This window comes from Ctenopharyngodon idella, chromosome 15 (genome assembly GCF_019924925.1).
Source record: "Ctenopharyngodon idella isolate HZGC_01 chromosome 15, HZGC01, whole genome shotgun sequence".
NCBI classification, from domain to species: Eukaryota; Metazoa; Chordata; class Actinopteri; order Cypriniformes; family Xenocyprididae; genus Ctenopharyngodon; species Ctenopharyngodon idella.
The window spans coordinates 29283933-29302039 of NC_067234.1; the positions used below are offsets into that span (position 1 = coordinate 29283933).

Below are 18107 nucleotides of genomic sequence, written 5' to 3' on the forward strand. Positions count from 1 at the left end.
TATTTAGCACAAAATGGAGATGAAAGTCCTGGACTCACATGGACTACGGTTATTAAAGTTCACAGTCACATGGATGAAAAACAAAGCACCTATTTATATGGAGCTTCATGAGAGAATTTTTACTAATTATTTTAACGGATCTAGTCTGGAAATATACTGTAAAATCTGTTTAAAACATAATTTTCAAGCAATTTTTTGGGCTAATTTTTATACAGCATTTATTTTATACAGGATGCAAGACTATTTAACAATCAAGAATCAACTCATCCAGGATTAACTTGTATTTAAATGGACATGCATGAAGACATGACACAGAATGTACCCAAAACAGATCAGGGTCTATTCAGGAATGGATCATTTCTATGTAAGCCACTGCATTTCTCTGCCAGCTCTCTAAGTATTCAAATAGAACAAGCATAGCACATTATCATGATGTGTATTTGACAGAATCCTCACCAGGGGTCCAGTCATGCGCAGGATGTGGTAGAGCTCTTCTCTGTATACCAGAGGGATGCAACGCCTTACAAAACCACAGCAAAACAGCTTGGCACTGGGCTCCATTGACAAAGCGTCAGTTCTGGGACTCGAGACGTCCATGATCTTCAGTTGTGATCCTCAAAGCCACTGTAAGGGGCCTGGTTTTGCTTCATAGACTGTAAGGGGCCCTGCTACAGCTGTTCATTCTTCAGGTCCGCATTTACCACCTTTGAAGGCTTACCGATTAACTGAAGTGAAGACAATGAAACGCTTTGATTTAATCCACAGGATGGGAGGAGGATGTTTGCAGACCTTGCAAAGGGTTGCATTGCGTGACGACAGATTGTTTCGCAAGATCAATCAATTTTTTTTTACAATCCAATTACAAGTTGAGTAACAGCTGTATTTACAACATATAAATGTAATCAGCGTAATGATATTGAATATATCCTGTGCTGCTTTGAATATTCACAGCTTGGTGTACTTACAGTAACTATGTAACAGCTGAAGACTCCCAGCTCTACGTAACCCTTGCCACAATTACAGTCCTGGCTCTAGCTCTATCACAACAATGAAGTTACAGCTTTTTTGGAAAGCATCATGTATTACTTATTGTTACTTAACTTATTGTATCACAATTTGGTGGAACATTTACTAGTGTACTCTGGAGTGTATGAAAACTGCACACAGGACTCTCTGACAGGATGCGCATATCCCTGAATGACAGAAACAGATTACCTAAATAGTTTTTTGAGGCTTGCAAAGGCATTGAAATACTTTGGTAGCACTATTTTACAGTCCTGTTCCCCATGTACCATATAAATAAATAAATGCAGCCTTGGTGAGCATTAGAGACTTCTTTTAAAAACTACAATTCCCACAGGCTCACCAAAATTGGACAATAGAAGATTGGGAAAATGTTGCCTGGTCTGATGAGTCTCGATTTCTGCTTAAAATTATTTTTATTTGAATTATGCATGACATACACATTTTTGCATGCTAGGTCTTCTTCATTTTTCACATCCCCCTCCATTAACAGATATAAAATGATTCATTCAGCTGCTCTTTCAGTTTTCAAATTAGAATCACAAATATGACTTTAACATTTCAAAACCCAAGATTTGTTCATTACAGCTTGCCTTCGATCGCCCTTTGCCGGTAATGTCACTGTAATTGTAGATCTATTTTGGTGTGTTTTTACATACAGTATATCTCACAGCCACACAAACATTAACAAAAACAAATCAGTGAATCATCAATCAGGTTCCAAAAATCAATTTCATGAGTGACTAATATCTAAACTAACGAACGTTAGACACATGATGTGTTGGATTATCATATATATGTGATTTCAGAAAAATTGTTACTTTTTTAAAGGACAGAAATAAACATTAACACCCTCCACAGTGCCTCACACTAACCTTTGAACTACTGTGATGTTCAAAAAGCTAAACATTCTGGCAAGATTTCAAGAAAAAGAATAAGAAGGAAGAGAGAGAAAAAAAGAAAAGTGTGTTGTAACAGCTGCACTGAGTTTCTGCAAAACTGGGCTCATGAATTTTAATATTGTAAATATATGATGAGTAATAAATTATACATGCATATGTGTGAGTGAAAGCTGTCCTCTTAGCCAGAAGAATGTGAACTTACTCTTACACTTAAATATGTAAGTCATAAATTTATTACAATAATGCTCCCTATCATCTGTCAAATAAATCTTGCCCATACACCAATCTGTCTAATTTTATGTCTTTTTAGTTAATGCTGTATTGAATTAAGTATGTGTGCTAGAGATGAATGAATATCAGAACATCTGTTTTATCATTTTCAAATTTAATTCATTTTTTAATCAATACAAATCAAATCAGAAATGCCTAATTCTATAAAATATGATTCAGAGACTGTTTTGATTGAACATTCTGCTGTTACATTAAGCTGTGCAAAACTGAGATGTTTAAAAATAAATGTAAAAAGTGTTTTGCTTTGTATTTTGTTTCTTTTAATAATCAGAAATGCTAAAGGCTTAAAGGGATAGTTCAATCAAAAATGAAAATTATCCCATGATTTACTCACCCTCAAGCCATCCTAAGTGTATATAACTATCTTCTTTCAGACAAACAGATAAATTTAAAAATATCCTTAGTATTACAAGGTTTATAATGGTTGTGAATGGGGGCTGCGTTTTGAAGCCAAAAATAATGCATCCATCCATAAAAAAGTAATTCATACGACACCAGGGGGTTAATAAAGGCCTTCTGAAGGGAAGCGATGCAGTTTTTGTAAGAAAAACATCCATATTTACAACTTTTCAAATAACTAGCTTCCGGCGGACAACCGTACGCAGAATGCGCAAGTTGACTTGCACTAAATGAGTAATCCTCTAACGTGACGTATGACGTAGGATGTAGGAGTATCATAAGCTTAGACGCCTCTTGCGGTTCAAACAAATAGGGCTGTGCAACAAATTTAAGCTCCTCTTCTCTTATATCGAAATCCTCCGACATTTCTCTTTAAAAATGATAATTTTAGACTTATAATCCGTGACCTGCACCTCTGCGTTCGTCTTTACGTTATGCGTCAGGTCAAACGATAGAAGCTAGTTATTTGAATTTATAAAGTTTTAAATATGGATATTTTTCTTACAAAAACACATCGCTTCACTTCAGAAGACCTTTATTAACCCCCAGAGTTGTATGAATTACTTTTTTTATGGATGAATGCATTATTTTTGGCCCCCATTCACAACCATTATAAACCTTGGAGGACTAAGGATGTTTTTAAATATATCTCGGATTATGTTCGTCTGAAAGAAGATAGTCATATACACCTAGGATGGCTTGAGGGTGAGTAAATCATGGGATAATTTTCATTTTTGGGTGAACTATCCCTTTAACGAGCCAGAGGACGTGAGTAAAATAAGGAAAGGCTACAAATCCCCGTTTTTTAGTAGGGATTGTGGCATTTTCCTTTCTCATTACTGCAGAACATGTTCAGCATGGGCAGGGACTGCTTCATTCAAGGTGACCGTAAAAATGAGTTTCTGCCCCATGAATCCCTGGGGAAAAGTTAATGGATTATGTCTTTCTTGTCACTCCCAAACAATCTCATTCAGACATTAGAGTCAAATACATTAGTAATTGCTGCTACAGCCAGCTGGGAATAATAAAACATAAAATAAATTTCAAATAATAATCTCAAATTTCTAAAAAAGAAAAAAAAAGACAAATCTGTATTTCTTAAAATAAATATTTCAAAATATAATTTTCTTAATCAGTGTTTGTCTTACTTTCCAATTAGAGATTAATATAATATAATATAATATAATATAATATAATATAATATAATTTATTTTTTAGGTGTATGTAATGCTTCAGCAATTATTTTTGTTTTAGAAACTTTATAACTTTCTAGAAAATGGCTAATAAAATACCTGGGATATACCCGTAAGAACAGTCACAGGTTCTGGTTTTCAGACTGAGATTGAAGTTGAATGGATGAGAGTTGAAGGTGTGGTAAAGTTTGATTCCAAAGTAGTATTTGACCTCAGAGCAGAAGACACGTCAGGTAAAGGCACAATGAGATGGATGGCAATCCCTACAGCTAGGATGAGAAGAGCAGCGAAGGTGGTCAGACCCCTCCTGAGGATCAGCTGAGCGGTAGAGAGCAGAGCTACGGGCTTTTGCTCCACATGAGTCACGTTTGGCCCCTCATCCTGATCATTTGAGCTCACAGTAATGTACTCATCCCCATTCTGAGAGCAGACAAGACACAAGCTCAGTTTTCAGAGATGTTTTGTGTTATAGATACAATAAAAGCCAACAGACATACCTCACTGTGCCTCCCATCAGGGGACACTGCAGAGATTTTATTCTTTCCAGCTCGTTCCACTGCCTGAAATGTTAGGTATCATGTCATATAATTCAGATGAGAACAGAAATTAATTAAAGTCAGCTTGAAACAGAAGATGTGATAGTCTTTTCTTCCAATATTGTGATTTATTTCTGAGAGAAACGGCTTCTCGAACAAGAAAAAATGAAGGGCAGACTTGATTTTGTCCATCTGGAATTGATTGGATGATTGTGGTTTTCTAGTGATGTCATGTGAGTGACAGGTTGTCCTGCCCTCACGCCAGTAAACGTCATCAGAGAAAAAAACTGATGTCGTTGCAAGTGGGAGGGGAAGTTATTTTGATTAAAGTTTATGAGGGCAACATTAATTTAAAAAATAATGATGTGCATGGAAAAAACCTTTATAATAAATACTGCAATATTTCATAAAAACAAGAATTGTCCATTTTGATTTCATGGTGACTTTAAAAGCTTGGAAGTTTTAATTGAAATTACACTTGCATTTCAAGAAGGAAACTGGAAGGAACTGTAATTGCGAGACAGTTTTTTAAACTGGCTTTACTCAAGAATAAATACACTTGAATGTAATTTTTAAAAAATTATTTTTTATTTATTTTCTGTTGACATCATTTGGGCAATGCAGCCGAATCTGATTTAACATGTGTGCAACATGTTCCTGGATCAACATATTTGTTGATCCTGGAACAACATTCCAATCAACCAATCAGATTTGGATAGGGTTAGGTTTAGGGGTATAATTAAGATAAAATTTAGACCCAGGAACTTTTCTAATGGCAAAATCAGGACGTCTAGCCAGGGTTGGCAGGTTTTCACAATAAAACCCGGCAAATTGCTACTCAAAACTAGCCCAATCGCGTTTCAGTGGGGGTCCCCCCAAAAAAAAAAAAAAAAAAATCGCATTCCGGGGGATAAAATCCACTTTTTTGCAGGTTTCCCCTGGTAAAATTTGCATTCCAGGGGCTAAATGTTATTTGGGGGTCGCTTCAACCCGCAGACATGAAAAACAACACGCGGCATAAGTTTTAAAGTAGCCCAATTCCATGGGAAAACTTGGCAACACTGCGTGTGGCAGTGCAGGCTACTGGATAATGTAACAGACTGCTTTAAAAAAAAAAACTATTTAGTCATTGTTTTAGCAAACTCACATTCAGTCTGGCTCCATTTTGATATATAAAAGCCACTTTTCATAATCCGATCAAATCCTAATGACAAAAAAAAAAGGCCCATCTTACATTTTGTTTCTCATTGAATATCTGTTTAACTCAAAATTATGTCACATTATGGAAATAGTAAAACGGATTGTGAAAGGTTTACAAAACCCTAAGCACACCTAAGACTGAAATATAAAGTATACAAAAAGTTTAAATGAAGTCTACAAAATTAGCCAAAGTAGAAGAAGAAGAAGAATAATAGAAAAAAGTGGATTATTACGAGAGTGCTGCCTTGCAAATGCTGTAATAAATCTGGCCTACCTCTTTGGTCACTCTTTCCCAGTTGAGTCTAAAAATGACTGCAATGAAAAAACTGGACTGCACACATACACAAATGAGAAGTCCCAGCCAAAAGCCTGTGAAAGCAAGAGAGGACATTGCTCTAGGACAGCTGTTATCTCATTACAGAAATGTTTTAATGAATGCTGTTCTCTGCGCTCGAGATGTATTAATGCAATTCTGCAGGGACCTGTGCTGGGTCCACTCATGTTCTCTACGTGCTTCAACCCAATGAAATTCTGATTTATAAAGCAGATGCTAACATGGTGACTAGAGAAGATGACAAGTTCACAGAATATTAACAAGTACAACGAGTGACAATTTAAATATTAATAAGATCATAGAATGAAAAAATGAAGGAAAACAAACCAACAACGTCTAATTTTGCTGCAAACATGAGAGAGATGCCAAGTGGAAGTCCAATGCAGTAATATCCAAAGAAATTAGCAACGGCTGCAATCTTCTGCTGCCCTGATCCCAACAGGATACCCATGCTGACACACTTTAGGAGACAGTAAAAGAATACATTTACAGACTTTATCTAAAGCGACTTTGCATTCAAGCAATACATTTTTATCAATTTGTATGTTCTTGCAGTTGAGCTAAACAAACACTGAAATGATCATGCTGCAAAAAATAGTTTACTCTACGTAACATTATGTAGGTTGACATTTGTGCTGGCTACAGGCCACCAGGACACCATACAGACTTTATCAAAGAATTTGCTGATTTTCTGTCGGAGTTAGTATTGGCTGCAGATAAAGTCCTTGTTGTTGGTGATTTTAATATCCATGTAGATAATAAAAAAGACGCATTAGGATTGGCATTTGCAGATATTCTAAACTCTATTGGTGTTAGACAACATGTGTCAGGACCCACTCATTGTCGTAATCATACTTTAGATCTAATATTGTCACATGGAATCGATATTGATGCTGTTGAAATTCTGCAGCAGAGTGACGACATCTCAGATCATTATCTAGTCTCGTGTATACTACATTTAGTCAAGGCGGCTAAAATATGGTAGAACCATCACTTCTACCACTAAAGATCGCTTTATAAATAATCTTCCTGATCAGTTTCATCGCCTTAGCATACCAGAAAGCTTAGAAGACCTCGATGTTGTAACAGAAACTATTGCCTCTGTCTTTTCCAGCACATTAGACTCAGTTGCTCCTTTGCGCTTAAAAAAGATTAAGGAAATTAATCCAATACAGAAAGGCCTTAAAATCTGCTAGATCTGCTTGTTTTTTCTTTCTTTTAGAAGAAAATAAACACAACCCTAGGTATTTATTTGATACAGTGGCTAAATTAACAAGAAATAAAGCTTCAACTTCTGATGTTTCCAAAGAGCACAGCAGTAATGACTTTATGAACTTCTTTACTTGCAAGATTGATAATATTAGAGAAAAAATTATAACCATGCAACCGTCTATTACAGTATCGCGTCAGATAGTGCATTGTAGTGTCCCTGAGGAAAAATGCAATTCATTTACTGCTTTAGGAGAGGAAGAATTGTCTAAACTTGTTAAATCATCAAAATCAACAACATGTATGTTAGACCCTATACCGACTAAGCTATTGAAAGAAATGCTTCCAGAGGTTATAGATCCTCTTCTTAATATCGTCAATTCATCTTTATCACTAGGACACGTACCAAAAACTTTTAAGCTGGCTATTATTAAACCTCTTATTAAAAAACCACAACTTGATCCTAGAGAATTAGTCAATTACAGGCCGATCTCAAATCTCACTTTTCTGTCAAAAATACTAGAAAAGGTAGTATCATCACAACTATGTTCCTTTTTAGAAAGAAATAGTATCTGTGAGGATTTCCAGTCAGGATTTAGACTGTACCATAGTACTGAGACTGCTCTCATTAGAGTTACTAATGATTTGCTCTTATCATCAGATCGTGGTTGTATCTCTCTATTAGTGTTACTGGATCTTAGTGCTGCATTTGACACTATTGATCACAATATTCTTTTAAATAGACTCGAAAATTATGTTGGCATTAGTGGAATTGCATTGTCATGGTTTAAATCATACTTATCTGACCGTTATCAGTTTGTAGTAGTAAACGAAGAGATGTCATATCGATCACAAGTTCAATATGGAGTACCGCAAGGCTCAGTACTAGGACCGTTGCTGTTCACTCTGTACATGCTACCCTTGGGAGATATCATTAGGAAGCATGGCGTTAGTTTTCACTGTTACGCTGATGATACTCAGCTCTATATTTCTTCAAACCCTGACGAAACTTACCAATTCACAAAATTAACAGAATGCATAGCTGATATAAAAAATTGGATGACCAGTAATTTCCTACTACTAAATTAAAAAAAAACAGATTCTAATTTTTGGACCAAAAACTTCTTCACGTAATAACCTAGAATAATGTCTAACACTTGATGGCTGCTCTGTTAAGTCTTCGTCGTCACTTAGGAACCTGGGTGTGCTCTTTGATACCAATCTTTCATTTGTAGGCCATGTTACTAGCATCTGCAAAACCGCATTCTTCCATCTTAAAAATATATCTAAACTATGACATATGCTCTCAATGAAAAATGCAGAACAGTTAGTTCATGCGTTCATGACCTCAAGGCTAGATTACTGTAACGCTCTACTGGGTGGTTGTTCTGCTCGCCTGATAAATAAACTACAGCTCGTACAAAATGCAGCAGCTAGAGTTCTTACTAGAACTAGGAAGTATGACCATATTAGCCCAGTTCTGTCAACACTGCATTGGCTTCCTGTTAAACATCGTATAGATTTTAAAATCTTGCTAATTACTTACAAAGCACTAAATGGTTTAGCTCCCCAGTACCTGAGTGAGCTCCTAATTCATTATAGTCCTTCACGTCTATTGCGATCTCAGAATTCAGGCCAGCCGATAATACCTAGAATATCAAAATCAACCGCAGGCGGTAGATCCTTCTCCTATTTGGCACCTAAACTCTGGAACAATCTTCCTAGCATTGTTCGGGAAGCAGACACACTCTGTCAGTTTAAATCTAGACTAAAAACGCATTTCTTTAACTTGGCATACACATAACACATTACCAATTTATATTTTCAAATCTGTTAAAGGATTATTAGGCTGCATAAATTAGGTCAGCCGGAACCGGGAACACTTCCTATAACGCCTGATGTACTCGTTACATCAGAAGAAGAATGGCATCTACGCTAATATTAGTCTTTCTGGTTATCCCGAGGTTCACCGTAGTCAACCGGATCCGGGCCGTATCCAGGTGAGACCAAGGACCTGCGCCTTGACACGACCACAACACAGCCCTGAAGTATCAGCAGAGATTGAGTCAACTAGATCATCCACTGTGAGGGCCTCATCGACACGACAGCCACGACACAGTTCCTCAACAACCGTCCATACCGCCGTGATGAATACGATCCTCAATTGGATGGAACTGGAATAAATACTTTGAATGTTGCGATCCTGTCGGACTTATGATAGCTACCTGAATCGTAACAAAGCACTGTTGGCCAGAGGAGAACTGGCCCCCCGACTAAGCCTGGTTTCTCCCAAGGTTTTTTTCTCCATTTAAACACCTATTTGCCACTTGCCTGCCACCTGATGTCACCAGATGGAGTTTGGGTTCCTTGCCGCTGTCGCCTTTGGCTTGCTTAGTTGGGGACACTTGACATTTGACTTGACATTTGATATTCAACAGTGCTTTGATATGCCTGCATTGACACTATTCTTTTAAGAGCTGCTGTGCAGCCAAATAATATACCAGTTATCAATGTAAAGCTGCTTTGACACAATCTACATTGTAAAAAGCGCTATATAAATAAAGGTGACTTGACTTGACTTCTTTTTAGCAATGCATTTGGAAAACACTGCCTTATATAAAACCAGAAATAACAAAAATCAATTCATCAGAAAAAGTAACAGCAATGAAAAGTTCTCACAACAAGACCATCAAAGAACTGAAGCACACAGTAGACGTTCAAGAGTTTGGAGACGAGCGCCACAATATGCCTACAAAATAAGACACAATCATCAGTACAGTACTATGTTTAAAGAACATCTTTCTGATAAAGAACATCAGTCTGATTTGGGAAAACAAATACTTACCCATCTGATGTAAATAAGAAACCAATGACGGTTTTTGTTGATGCTAGCACAAGACCCTGCAAAACAGCCAAGGCAGCTGCATCCAGATGATAAAGGAAAAGAAAAAAAGACATGTCAAACATGAGCAGACAATGAAAGATGAATGTGCCTCAAAGGAATATGACTGTTTGTAAACCTGTGCAGGTGAGAGAGACCTTGCTGGTGCGGATCGCTCCGGCCGTATCTCCAGCTCCAAGTGCATTGCCAACACGTACACATGCTGCACCTTGAATCCCTAATGGAAACTGTAAAACATGTTAAGAAAATAAACTACTGTTCCAAAGTTTGGGGTCAGAAAGATTTTTTAATGCTTTAAAAGAAGAATTCTCTTCTGCTCACCAAGGCCGCATTTATGTGAACAAAGATACAGTAATATTGTAAAACAATTTATAATAACTGTTTTCTATTTTAATATATTTTAAAATGCAATTTATTCCTGTGATGGCAAAGCTGAATTTTCAGCATCAGTACTTCTCTTCAGTGTCACATGATCCTTCAGAAATCATTCTAATATGCTGATTTGCTGCTTAAGAAACATTTGTTATTATTATCAATGTTGAAAACGGTTGTGCAGTTCTCTATGATTCTTTATAGCCTATACTTGTTGTTTGTCTGGTTATGTGTCAAGTAAATAATTGTTTGATAAGGGAAGTAGTGGGAGAAAGGAAGCATGTGTTATGTTGACCGTTCGCTGGGAGTTTGATTGACAGGCAATCTAACCAATCATAACGCCGAATCCACCATTTTGTCCAACAAAGCAGTCAGGGGAGTTAGTAGATTAACGTTGGTGGACTTGAACTTGAAAAATGATGTGTACTGACATCTTTCTGTGGTTGAAATGTGGTTCATTCATGTTTATTTGATGATATAAATTAAGAGATGATCGGTTCATGAGCAGCTTGATCTGAGGAGCTACAGCAAAGACACTAAAGAGCCACAAAACGGTATATATTGTTTAAATTTCTTTAAAAATTACAAAATTTGAAATTTGAGACTTTGTTTCATATCAAAAGTAACCTGCTCTGCCTTGTCTGTCGATGCGTTGTCAGCTTCCTCTTTGCTCTGCGTTGTATTTTTCACTGTGGCGTAAGAGGGCCATGGCTTGTCGGACATAGAAACACAGTAACTAAAGGGGGCGGGTCTTCACGAACGGTCAATTGGGTAAATATTGGGGCTTAAATTACCATGTAGTTGATAAAAGCCAACATAATGACTGCATGTTGAGCTGCAAGATCCAACTCTCCCAGCATGCCTGAAAGAGACGGACATAAGTGAATGTGTTTGACGGTATTATAATGTTGCATGTAAGTGGTTTCTCTTTCTAGTTAAAGCTTTTACACAAGCCTTTTCTATTTCCTGTAGCAATCATGCATGAAAAATAATCAGAGGCTAAAATTAATAGCCTGAAACCACATTAAGCACTACATCCAAACAAACATTGTAATTGGAGGACATTCTTCATGTCTAGGCCTAATAAAATGTATAATCCTATTACATTTTACAGGCAGTGTTTTCTGTATATTAGCACAAAGGGTTTGTTTTTTTGACTTTAGTCCTTAGAAATGACCTGCTAGGAACCCTCCAACCTCATAAATCCACCACTCGAAGCAGAGCATCATTGTACTGGGGATGGCCAATTTCATATATCCATCCCACTCCTGCAGTGAGTCACATGACCAGCCTGTGGTGGGCAGATATCGCAGACACAGATGGAGTGGTATTTTATGCATTTATTTAAACATTGTAGGAAGCTTGTATGGTTTATCAGTAAGTTTAACTAGCTTGTTAGCTTACCTCCCCATGTTTGAACGTGGAGCTTCTTCCAGCAAATATATAAAAATAGGAAAACACAAATATAGATCTGAGATATGGTATTGGCAGCAGCAGATCCACTGAAATACAAATACCAGAAAAATGCATGATTTTAAAACTGGTACAGTAGTTGTATATCTTTATATAGATGGACATATAAGCAATATCAAAAGAAAAAGTGCCCTGTGGTTAACAGATGGATTGCGTGTAATATTGTTTTTATACAATATTTTAAAATTGCGTTCCGAGGGGTAAAATAAAGCAATAAACCCTGTGAAGCCGTGGTTTACAGTGAATTTATAACAGCTAAGGGCCGTTGTTAGGCATGACGTGGAGCGGAGTGCCTAAAACCCCCTTAGCTGTTATAAATTCACTGTAAACCACAGCTTCACAGGGCTTATTGCTTTTATAAAACGGTTACCACACAATACAAATATTAAAGCCAAAAAATATCAATGCAACTTTCATGAAGTAAATTCATTAAAAGCCTTCCTTCCGCTGGAAAAAAATAGTCCCTGACCATGAACAGCAACAGAACATTAGATGAGCGAGTCACTCAGACGCAAAGACTTTTATATTGAAACTTGTTGTGAACACGGAACAAGACGCAAATGCTTTGACTAGCGCTGTCAGTGTCCGCAGGGCATGAGAAAAACCCATTAACTGTTAAAAGGACAAGATCGCAGCGGATATTCAAACAGATTTTTTATTATGAGAACTGACCTGAAGGAAAATGACAAATCTGAATGCAGGTAATACACTTGGTCACTCGATATCTCTCTCACAACACTCTTCTACATAATACAGTAAGCTTCAATTAACAAAATCAATTGAGAACTTATTTTTACGTTGCAAAGAGTGGTTGCTAAGACAGATGCAGCAACATACACATTCAGTGGCGCAGCGATACGTGTAATGCGGCCAGCTGTATATTTTACAACGGCTTCGAACACGGCTCAACCAATCAGAATCAAGGGCCGAACTATCCGTTTTATAATCCGCGTTTTTGGCGGGGTTTTTCGCCTACGGTTTTATGAATTTGAACATACTGTTTTTCGCCTATTATATAATAGGAAAGTATGCAATTTCGGATTCAGACAGTCACTTGATTCGTTCCTGAATAAATCAGATTGTTTTAATGAACTTGACGCCACCTACCTGCGTAGCGATGTAAACTGCAGAAATGGAACGTGCAAACAGGCACAAGCGAAATCGATATGAAAAATCCCTGTAGCCTACTGCAGGACTAAATATTAGGGATCTTGGAACAGCGCTTGAACAATCAATTTTATAGGACAGTAACTAACTGTTGCATAATTTTGTGTAAATGAGTGACAGGGATGACAGCTCCTCAGACTTACTATAACCCAAGGTCCAACCAGTTGATAAGGATGTAGTTTGTCACCACATTTGCAACGTTGGCTGCAATGGCTGCATACATCTGAGGCAGAGTCACACCCTACAGGCCCAAAACAGCCACTGTCAAAGCATCCTTTGGATTTACAGTCACTGCTGTGACATTACATTGAGTGACACTTATGAAGTTACATTTAAAAATCGTACAGCAAGATGATCTCTGCCAGTAAAGATCATAATGTAACAGTTGGAGGCTGACTGTGATAGTTAGGATACTCTGCAGGTCTTAAGATCTTGCATGCAACAATGCTTTTGAAGAGCTCAGCTAAGGTGCTTATCTACATTTATCTGCCAAAGAAGATTGCATACCTGGTTCTGGAGATAGGCTACTTGCAGCTGATGCAAAAACATAGCCTATGTGAAGAAAGAGAGAAAGGGAAACACTGAAGGTGGGGTGTATATGTGTATCATATTTCAAGCTATATAATGTAAATTATATGACTGTGCTGGCAAGAAGAAAATGACGCTATTTTTTTATGACTCACTGGGACTGCTGGCAGGTAACAGACCACATAGAGTTGAGCTATCCTGAAAAGGAACACATTTGTAACTGTGATATAGAGGACAAGGCACCATGAATGATTTTAAAAAGAAGGCTGTGAGTTATCACAGCAGAATAAATCTGCTGCACACTGTCATTTCCATCCTGGCCTGCATCTAAATTGAGTATTAGAATGTGTGTCTGTGCACATTAAAATGCCTCATTTAACAACATCGTCAACATTTATTTAGGAAAGGAAGTTGCAAAATACGTTTGAGATAGGGAGGACTGTCATTCTCAGACGCTATCTTGTTTGCTCAAAACCTTGGGAATCTATAACTTTACACTTACATGAATAAATATTGCTCATTTTTGGGGGGGTTCTAAACATTCTAAATAGTAAACAAGTCATTCAGCACATACTTTTTTTATCAACCTAGATTTAGCCTCACGACTCACTCGCAGAGTTTCAAACTGCAATTTTCAATGGACTGTATGCCACCACACCATAAAATTTTAAATCAGTATTTTTGTCTTTTAATCCTGTAAAACATCTGAACATCTATAAAAACAAGATTTTCTTGAGAAGCAAAATTTCATAAAATATGTTTTAGAGAATATATATCTTGTCTTGTTTTTGCCTTGTTTTTAGCATAAACATCAATAGATTTTGTTAGAGTTAAGAAAGGAAAAGCAAAAGCATATGAAAGTGATATGTGAAGGCCAAGTATGGTAACCCATACTCAGAATTCATCCTCTGCTTTAACCCATGTGGATTAGTGCACACTTATTAGGAGTAGTGTGTAGTGAACAGACACATCTGGAGCAGTGGGCAGCCATTTTGGGGGTTAGGTGCCTTGCTAAAGGGCACCTCAATCATTTCCTGTCGGTATTGAGAATCAAACCCACAACCTTCTGGTTACCAGTCTGACTCTCTAACCATTAGGTCATGACTGATCTATATATATGTATATGTATGTATGTATATGTATATTGGGTTTACTTTATTTTGATGGTCCCCTTTAGACATTCTGTTGACTATAGCCACGTTTCCACCGCAGGAACTTTCCCCAGGAACTAGGGACTTTGGAGTGGTACTCGGTGTGGAACCAGGGTCTAAATGAAGTTCCGGGTAAAAATTTCCCCCTCGGGAAGTACCTGCTCGCTAGGTAGTACTTTTCCAGAGTTCCAGAACTTTCAGAGGTGGGACATGGGTGCTGAACATGCTGATTAGTTGAGTTCACACAGCATTTTGATTGGTTGACTCCACAGCATTTTATTTCAACCACCATTTTTAAAAGTCTGTTGTGGTGCGTCAACAATGGAGTTTAAAAATTCGACTGATGGGCCGATGACGAGGTTCAGGCTTTATTAAGCTTATATGCGGAGGATGAAATCCAGCAGGAACTGGAAAGTTTCGTCACCGGACTTAATCTTCATGGTACTTTAGATTGCGATGGAAACACATACTGCAACAGGTCTGGGGGAAAAAAGTTCCTGGGACAAATTGTTCCGGTGGAAAGGTTATGGTTATGGTTAGTAAAATAAGGGGTTAGGGTTAGTAGAATAAGTTGACATGTACTTGCAAAGATACTTATAGTCAGTAGAATGTCTGTTGGGGAGCATCAAAATAAAGTGTTAGCAGTTATTAAGCATAAAGTCTACTAATATTCTAATGAGAGTTAATTGACATGTAGGTATGTATAGTCAACAGAATGTCTAAAGAGGACCATCAAAGTAAAGTGTTACCAACTTATTTTTTTTCTGTATTTTTTGAATCACCTGGCCACCTCTGGGTCTTGACCCAGCAGCAGAAGGATGGGTTGGGTGTTGATGAGCAGAGCCCAACATGGCAAACAGAAGAGCAGGAGGATCAGGACACTTCTCTGCAAGATGATGCCAACACGCTGCAGATTCTTCCCACCAAAGGTCTGAGAGGAACATAAGGCCAAATCTTAGACAAAACTCTTTTTAAATTGATACTGTATTCATGAAATTCAGAACTTCAGCAGAACCTTATACTGTATTAAATTGCAGGAGTTCCAGTGGGGTACAAAAAAATGCATATTTTGTAATAAGTAAGTAAATTAATAAATAAATAAATTTGCCCCCGTTTTTTTTTTTTTTTTTAATCCTAGATCTTCAGTGTGGTCTGAGACTTTTGGACCCCACTGCATATCAACACATATTTTCATACCTGAGAGATAAGGGTGTCAGCCGCCAGCGCAAGACCTCCACCTGTAGCTGCAGTTGTTATGTTTATCGTCTGATAAATCAGAATAACAAGCATCAGCTACTTCTCAGCCATGCTCTGAACTACTTCAGTACACTAGCTTCAAAACCAGAGGCTTATGATATGTCAAACCCCTGATGACTGAACTTTACGATACTGTGCCAACATTTGCATTTCATACACCAATGTTTCTCTTTTACCACAAAGCAAACAGTGTGTAGCACTCCAGAGGAACAATAAGCAGACTGAAACAAACTCACAGCTGAGGCCATTCCATAACCAGCCAGCACACTGTTTCCCAGGCGACCGCAAAACATTGTTATGACAAACGGCAGGAGATAATTCAGAATGCGCGATGCAACCTGGAATGACAACCTGAGAATTCTCAGTGAATGAGAAGAATATGAGAGCACTAAGCCATTTGGAAGAATAATGGCAGTTCTTTGCTTTTCTGGTTTGCAGATTAATTATTTGCCACATGAGATGAAAGTGATATAAAACTTCCAAAGTTTCTGTTATGTTAATATGAATACATGAATATTTTATCCTTATATTCATTTTCATGTGCATACATTAGTGTAAGTGAGAGAAAGAAGCTGAGTTCATACCAGGGGTCCGGTCATTCGCAGGATGTGGTAGAGCTCCTGTCTGTAGATCAGAGGGATGCAACGTCTCACGAATCTACAGCAAAAAAGCTTGGAACTAGGCTCCATTGACGAAGCTTCAGTCCTGGGACTTGAAACATCCATGAGCTCCTTCGACCTGATCTGCAGTGAGGCCGAGACGCAACAGGGGACTATCCTGCTGCTGCAGCTGTGTTTCTTACAGGTCAATGTGGCAAAGTTTCACCATCTTAAAAGCTTACTGATTAGATGAAGCCACTTTCAATACTGTGTATGAGCGGACGTGTTGAAATTTGCAGTTAGATGACCTAAATACTACAGAGACCACTTATACAACCCCAAATCCAGAAAAGTATTTTGTAAAATCTGTGATTTTGTTGATTCTCTTTAACCTTTATTTAACTGACGAAAATAAAGAAAAAAATTCCAATGTTTTCATTGGCCAAATAATTGTATTTTGTGAATATAAACAAATTTTGATTTTGATGGCTGGAACACACTACAAAAAAGTTGGGACAGAGGCATGTTTACCACTGTGTCAGTTACACTTTTTAAATGTTTGGGAATTAAGGATAATAATTGTCGCAGTTTTGCACGTGGAATTTTTGCCCAATCTCGCCTGATACAAGTCAGCTACTCAACAGTCCGTGGTCATCGTTGTCTGATTCTCCTTTTCATGATGGGCAATACATTTTCAATGGGAGACAAATCTGTACTGTAGGCAGGCTAGTCAAGCACATCCACTCTACTGTGTAGAGTTTCTACGAAACCACTCTGTTGTAACGCATGCAGAATGTGGCCTGGCATAGTCTTGCTTCCCAGGAAAGATATCATCTTGACGGCAGTTTATGTCTCTGTACAATCCCAGTATACGTCTCCACGTTAATGCACTGACGCACCCCCATACCATGACAGATGTTTGCTTTTGCACCTGTCGCTGATGAATGTCTGGATGGTCCCTTTCGAGTTTGGGACTGAGAACTCAATGTCAGTTTTTCCCAAAAATGACATTTCTGTCATTAAGTACTCTATAAGACCTTCATTCATCTTCGGAACACAAGATATTTCTGATAAAATAGAAGGGTTTCTGAACCACACACAGGCAGCAATGTCATTGCACCTTTCAAGGCCCAGAAAGGTAGTAGTAGGCAACATCGCTAAAATAGTCCATGTGACTACAGTGGTTCAACCTTAATGTTATGAAGTGACAAGAATACTTTTTGTGGATAGGAGCGTAGGAGACTGACAGGAAAGAGAAGAAAGAATAAAGTCATTTTTTTTTATTGTTTTTTTATTGTTTTTGTTCACAAAAAGTATTCTTGTCACTTCATAAAATCAAGGTTGAACCACTGTAGTCACATGGACTAGTTTTTTCTACCTTTCTGGTAGAAAATCTCAATTTTTTCAGAATGATTGACCGATTCACGATTTCGATTTCTTTTTACTGTTTAACTAGTCAACTTAAAAACTTAACTACAATATGATTTAAGTAACATTCTCTTTATTAACAATCTGGTTAAAAAAAGTTCCAAGTGCACCACACATGAAGCGATCAACATGGTGTAAATGTA

General features: G+C 37.6%; 1 protein-coding gene across 3 annotated transcripts in view; it reads right to left on the minus strand.

Moving 5' to 3' along the window:
- slc47a4 (solute carrier family 47 member 4) overlaps window positions 1–16740 on the minus strand; it is a 30957-nt gene extending 14217 nt beyond the window's left edge. Inside the window, exons 1-18 of one of the 3 annotated variants that reach the window (XM_051863982.1) lie at window positions 16522–16740; window positions 16174–16275; window positions 15878–15946; window positions 15463–15611; window positions 13685–13727; window positions 13509–13553; window positions 13145–13242; window positions 11766–11863; window positions 11539–11652; window positions 11156–11223; window positions 10108–10216; window positions 9933–10008; window positions 9767–9836; window positions 6206–6338; window positions 5819–5913; window positions 4306–4368; window positions 4076–4228; window positions 520–725 (exon numbers count right to left, since the gene is read on the minus strand). In XM_051863982.1, the coding sequence (XP_051719942.1) occupies window positions 669–725; window positions 4076–4228; window positions 4306–4368; window positions 5819–5913; window positions 6206–6338; window positions 9767–9836; window positions 9933–10008; window positions 10108–10216; window positions 11156–11223; window positions 11539–11652; window positions 11766–11863; window positions 13145–13242; window positions 13509–13553; window positions 13685–13727; window positions 15463–15611; window positions 15878–15946; window positions 16174–16275; window positions 16522–16662 (1683 nt within the window). In that variant the 5' untranslated portion in view covers window positions 16663–16740 and the 3' untranslated portion in view covers window positions 520–668. Of the gene's footprint in view, window positions 1–456; window positions 726–965; window positions 2586–3907; window positions 4229–4305; window positions 4369–5818; window positions 5914–6205; window positions 6339–9766; window positions 9837–9932; window positions 10009–10107; window positions 10217–11155; window positions 11224–11538; window positions 11653–11765; window positions 11864–13144; window positions 13243–13508; window positions 13554–13684; window positions 13728–15462; window positions 15612–15877; window positions 15947–16173; window positions 16276–16521 lie in introns of those variants that run through there. The other 2 variants (XM_051863981.1, XM_051863980.1) reach the window with 2 other exon arrangements.
- Window positions 16741–18107: the final 1367 nt, after the last annotated feature.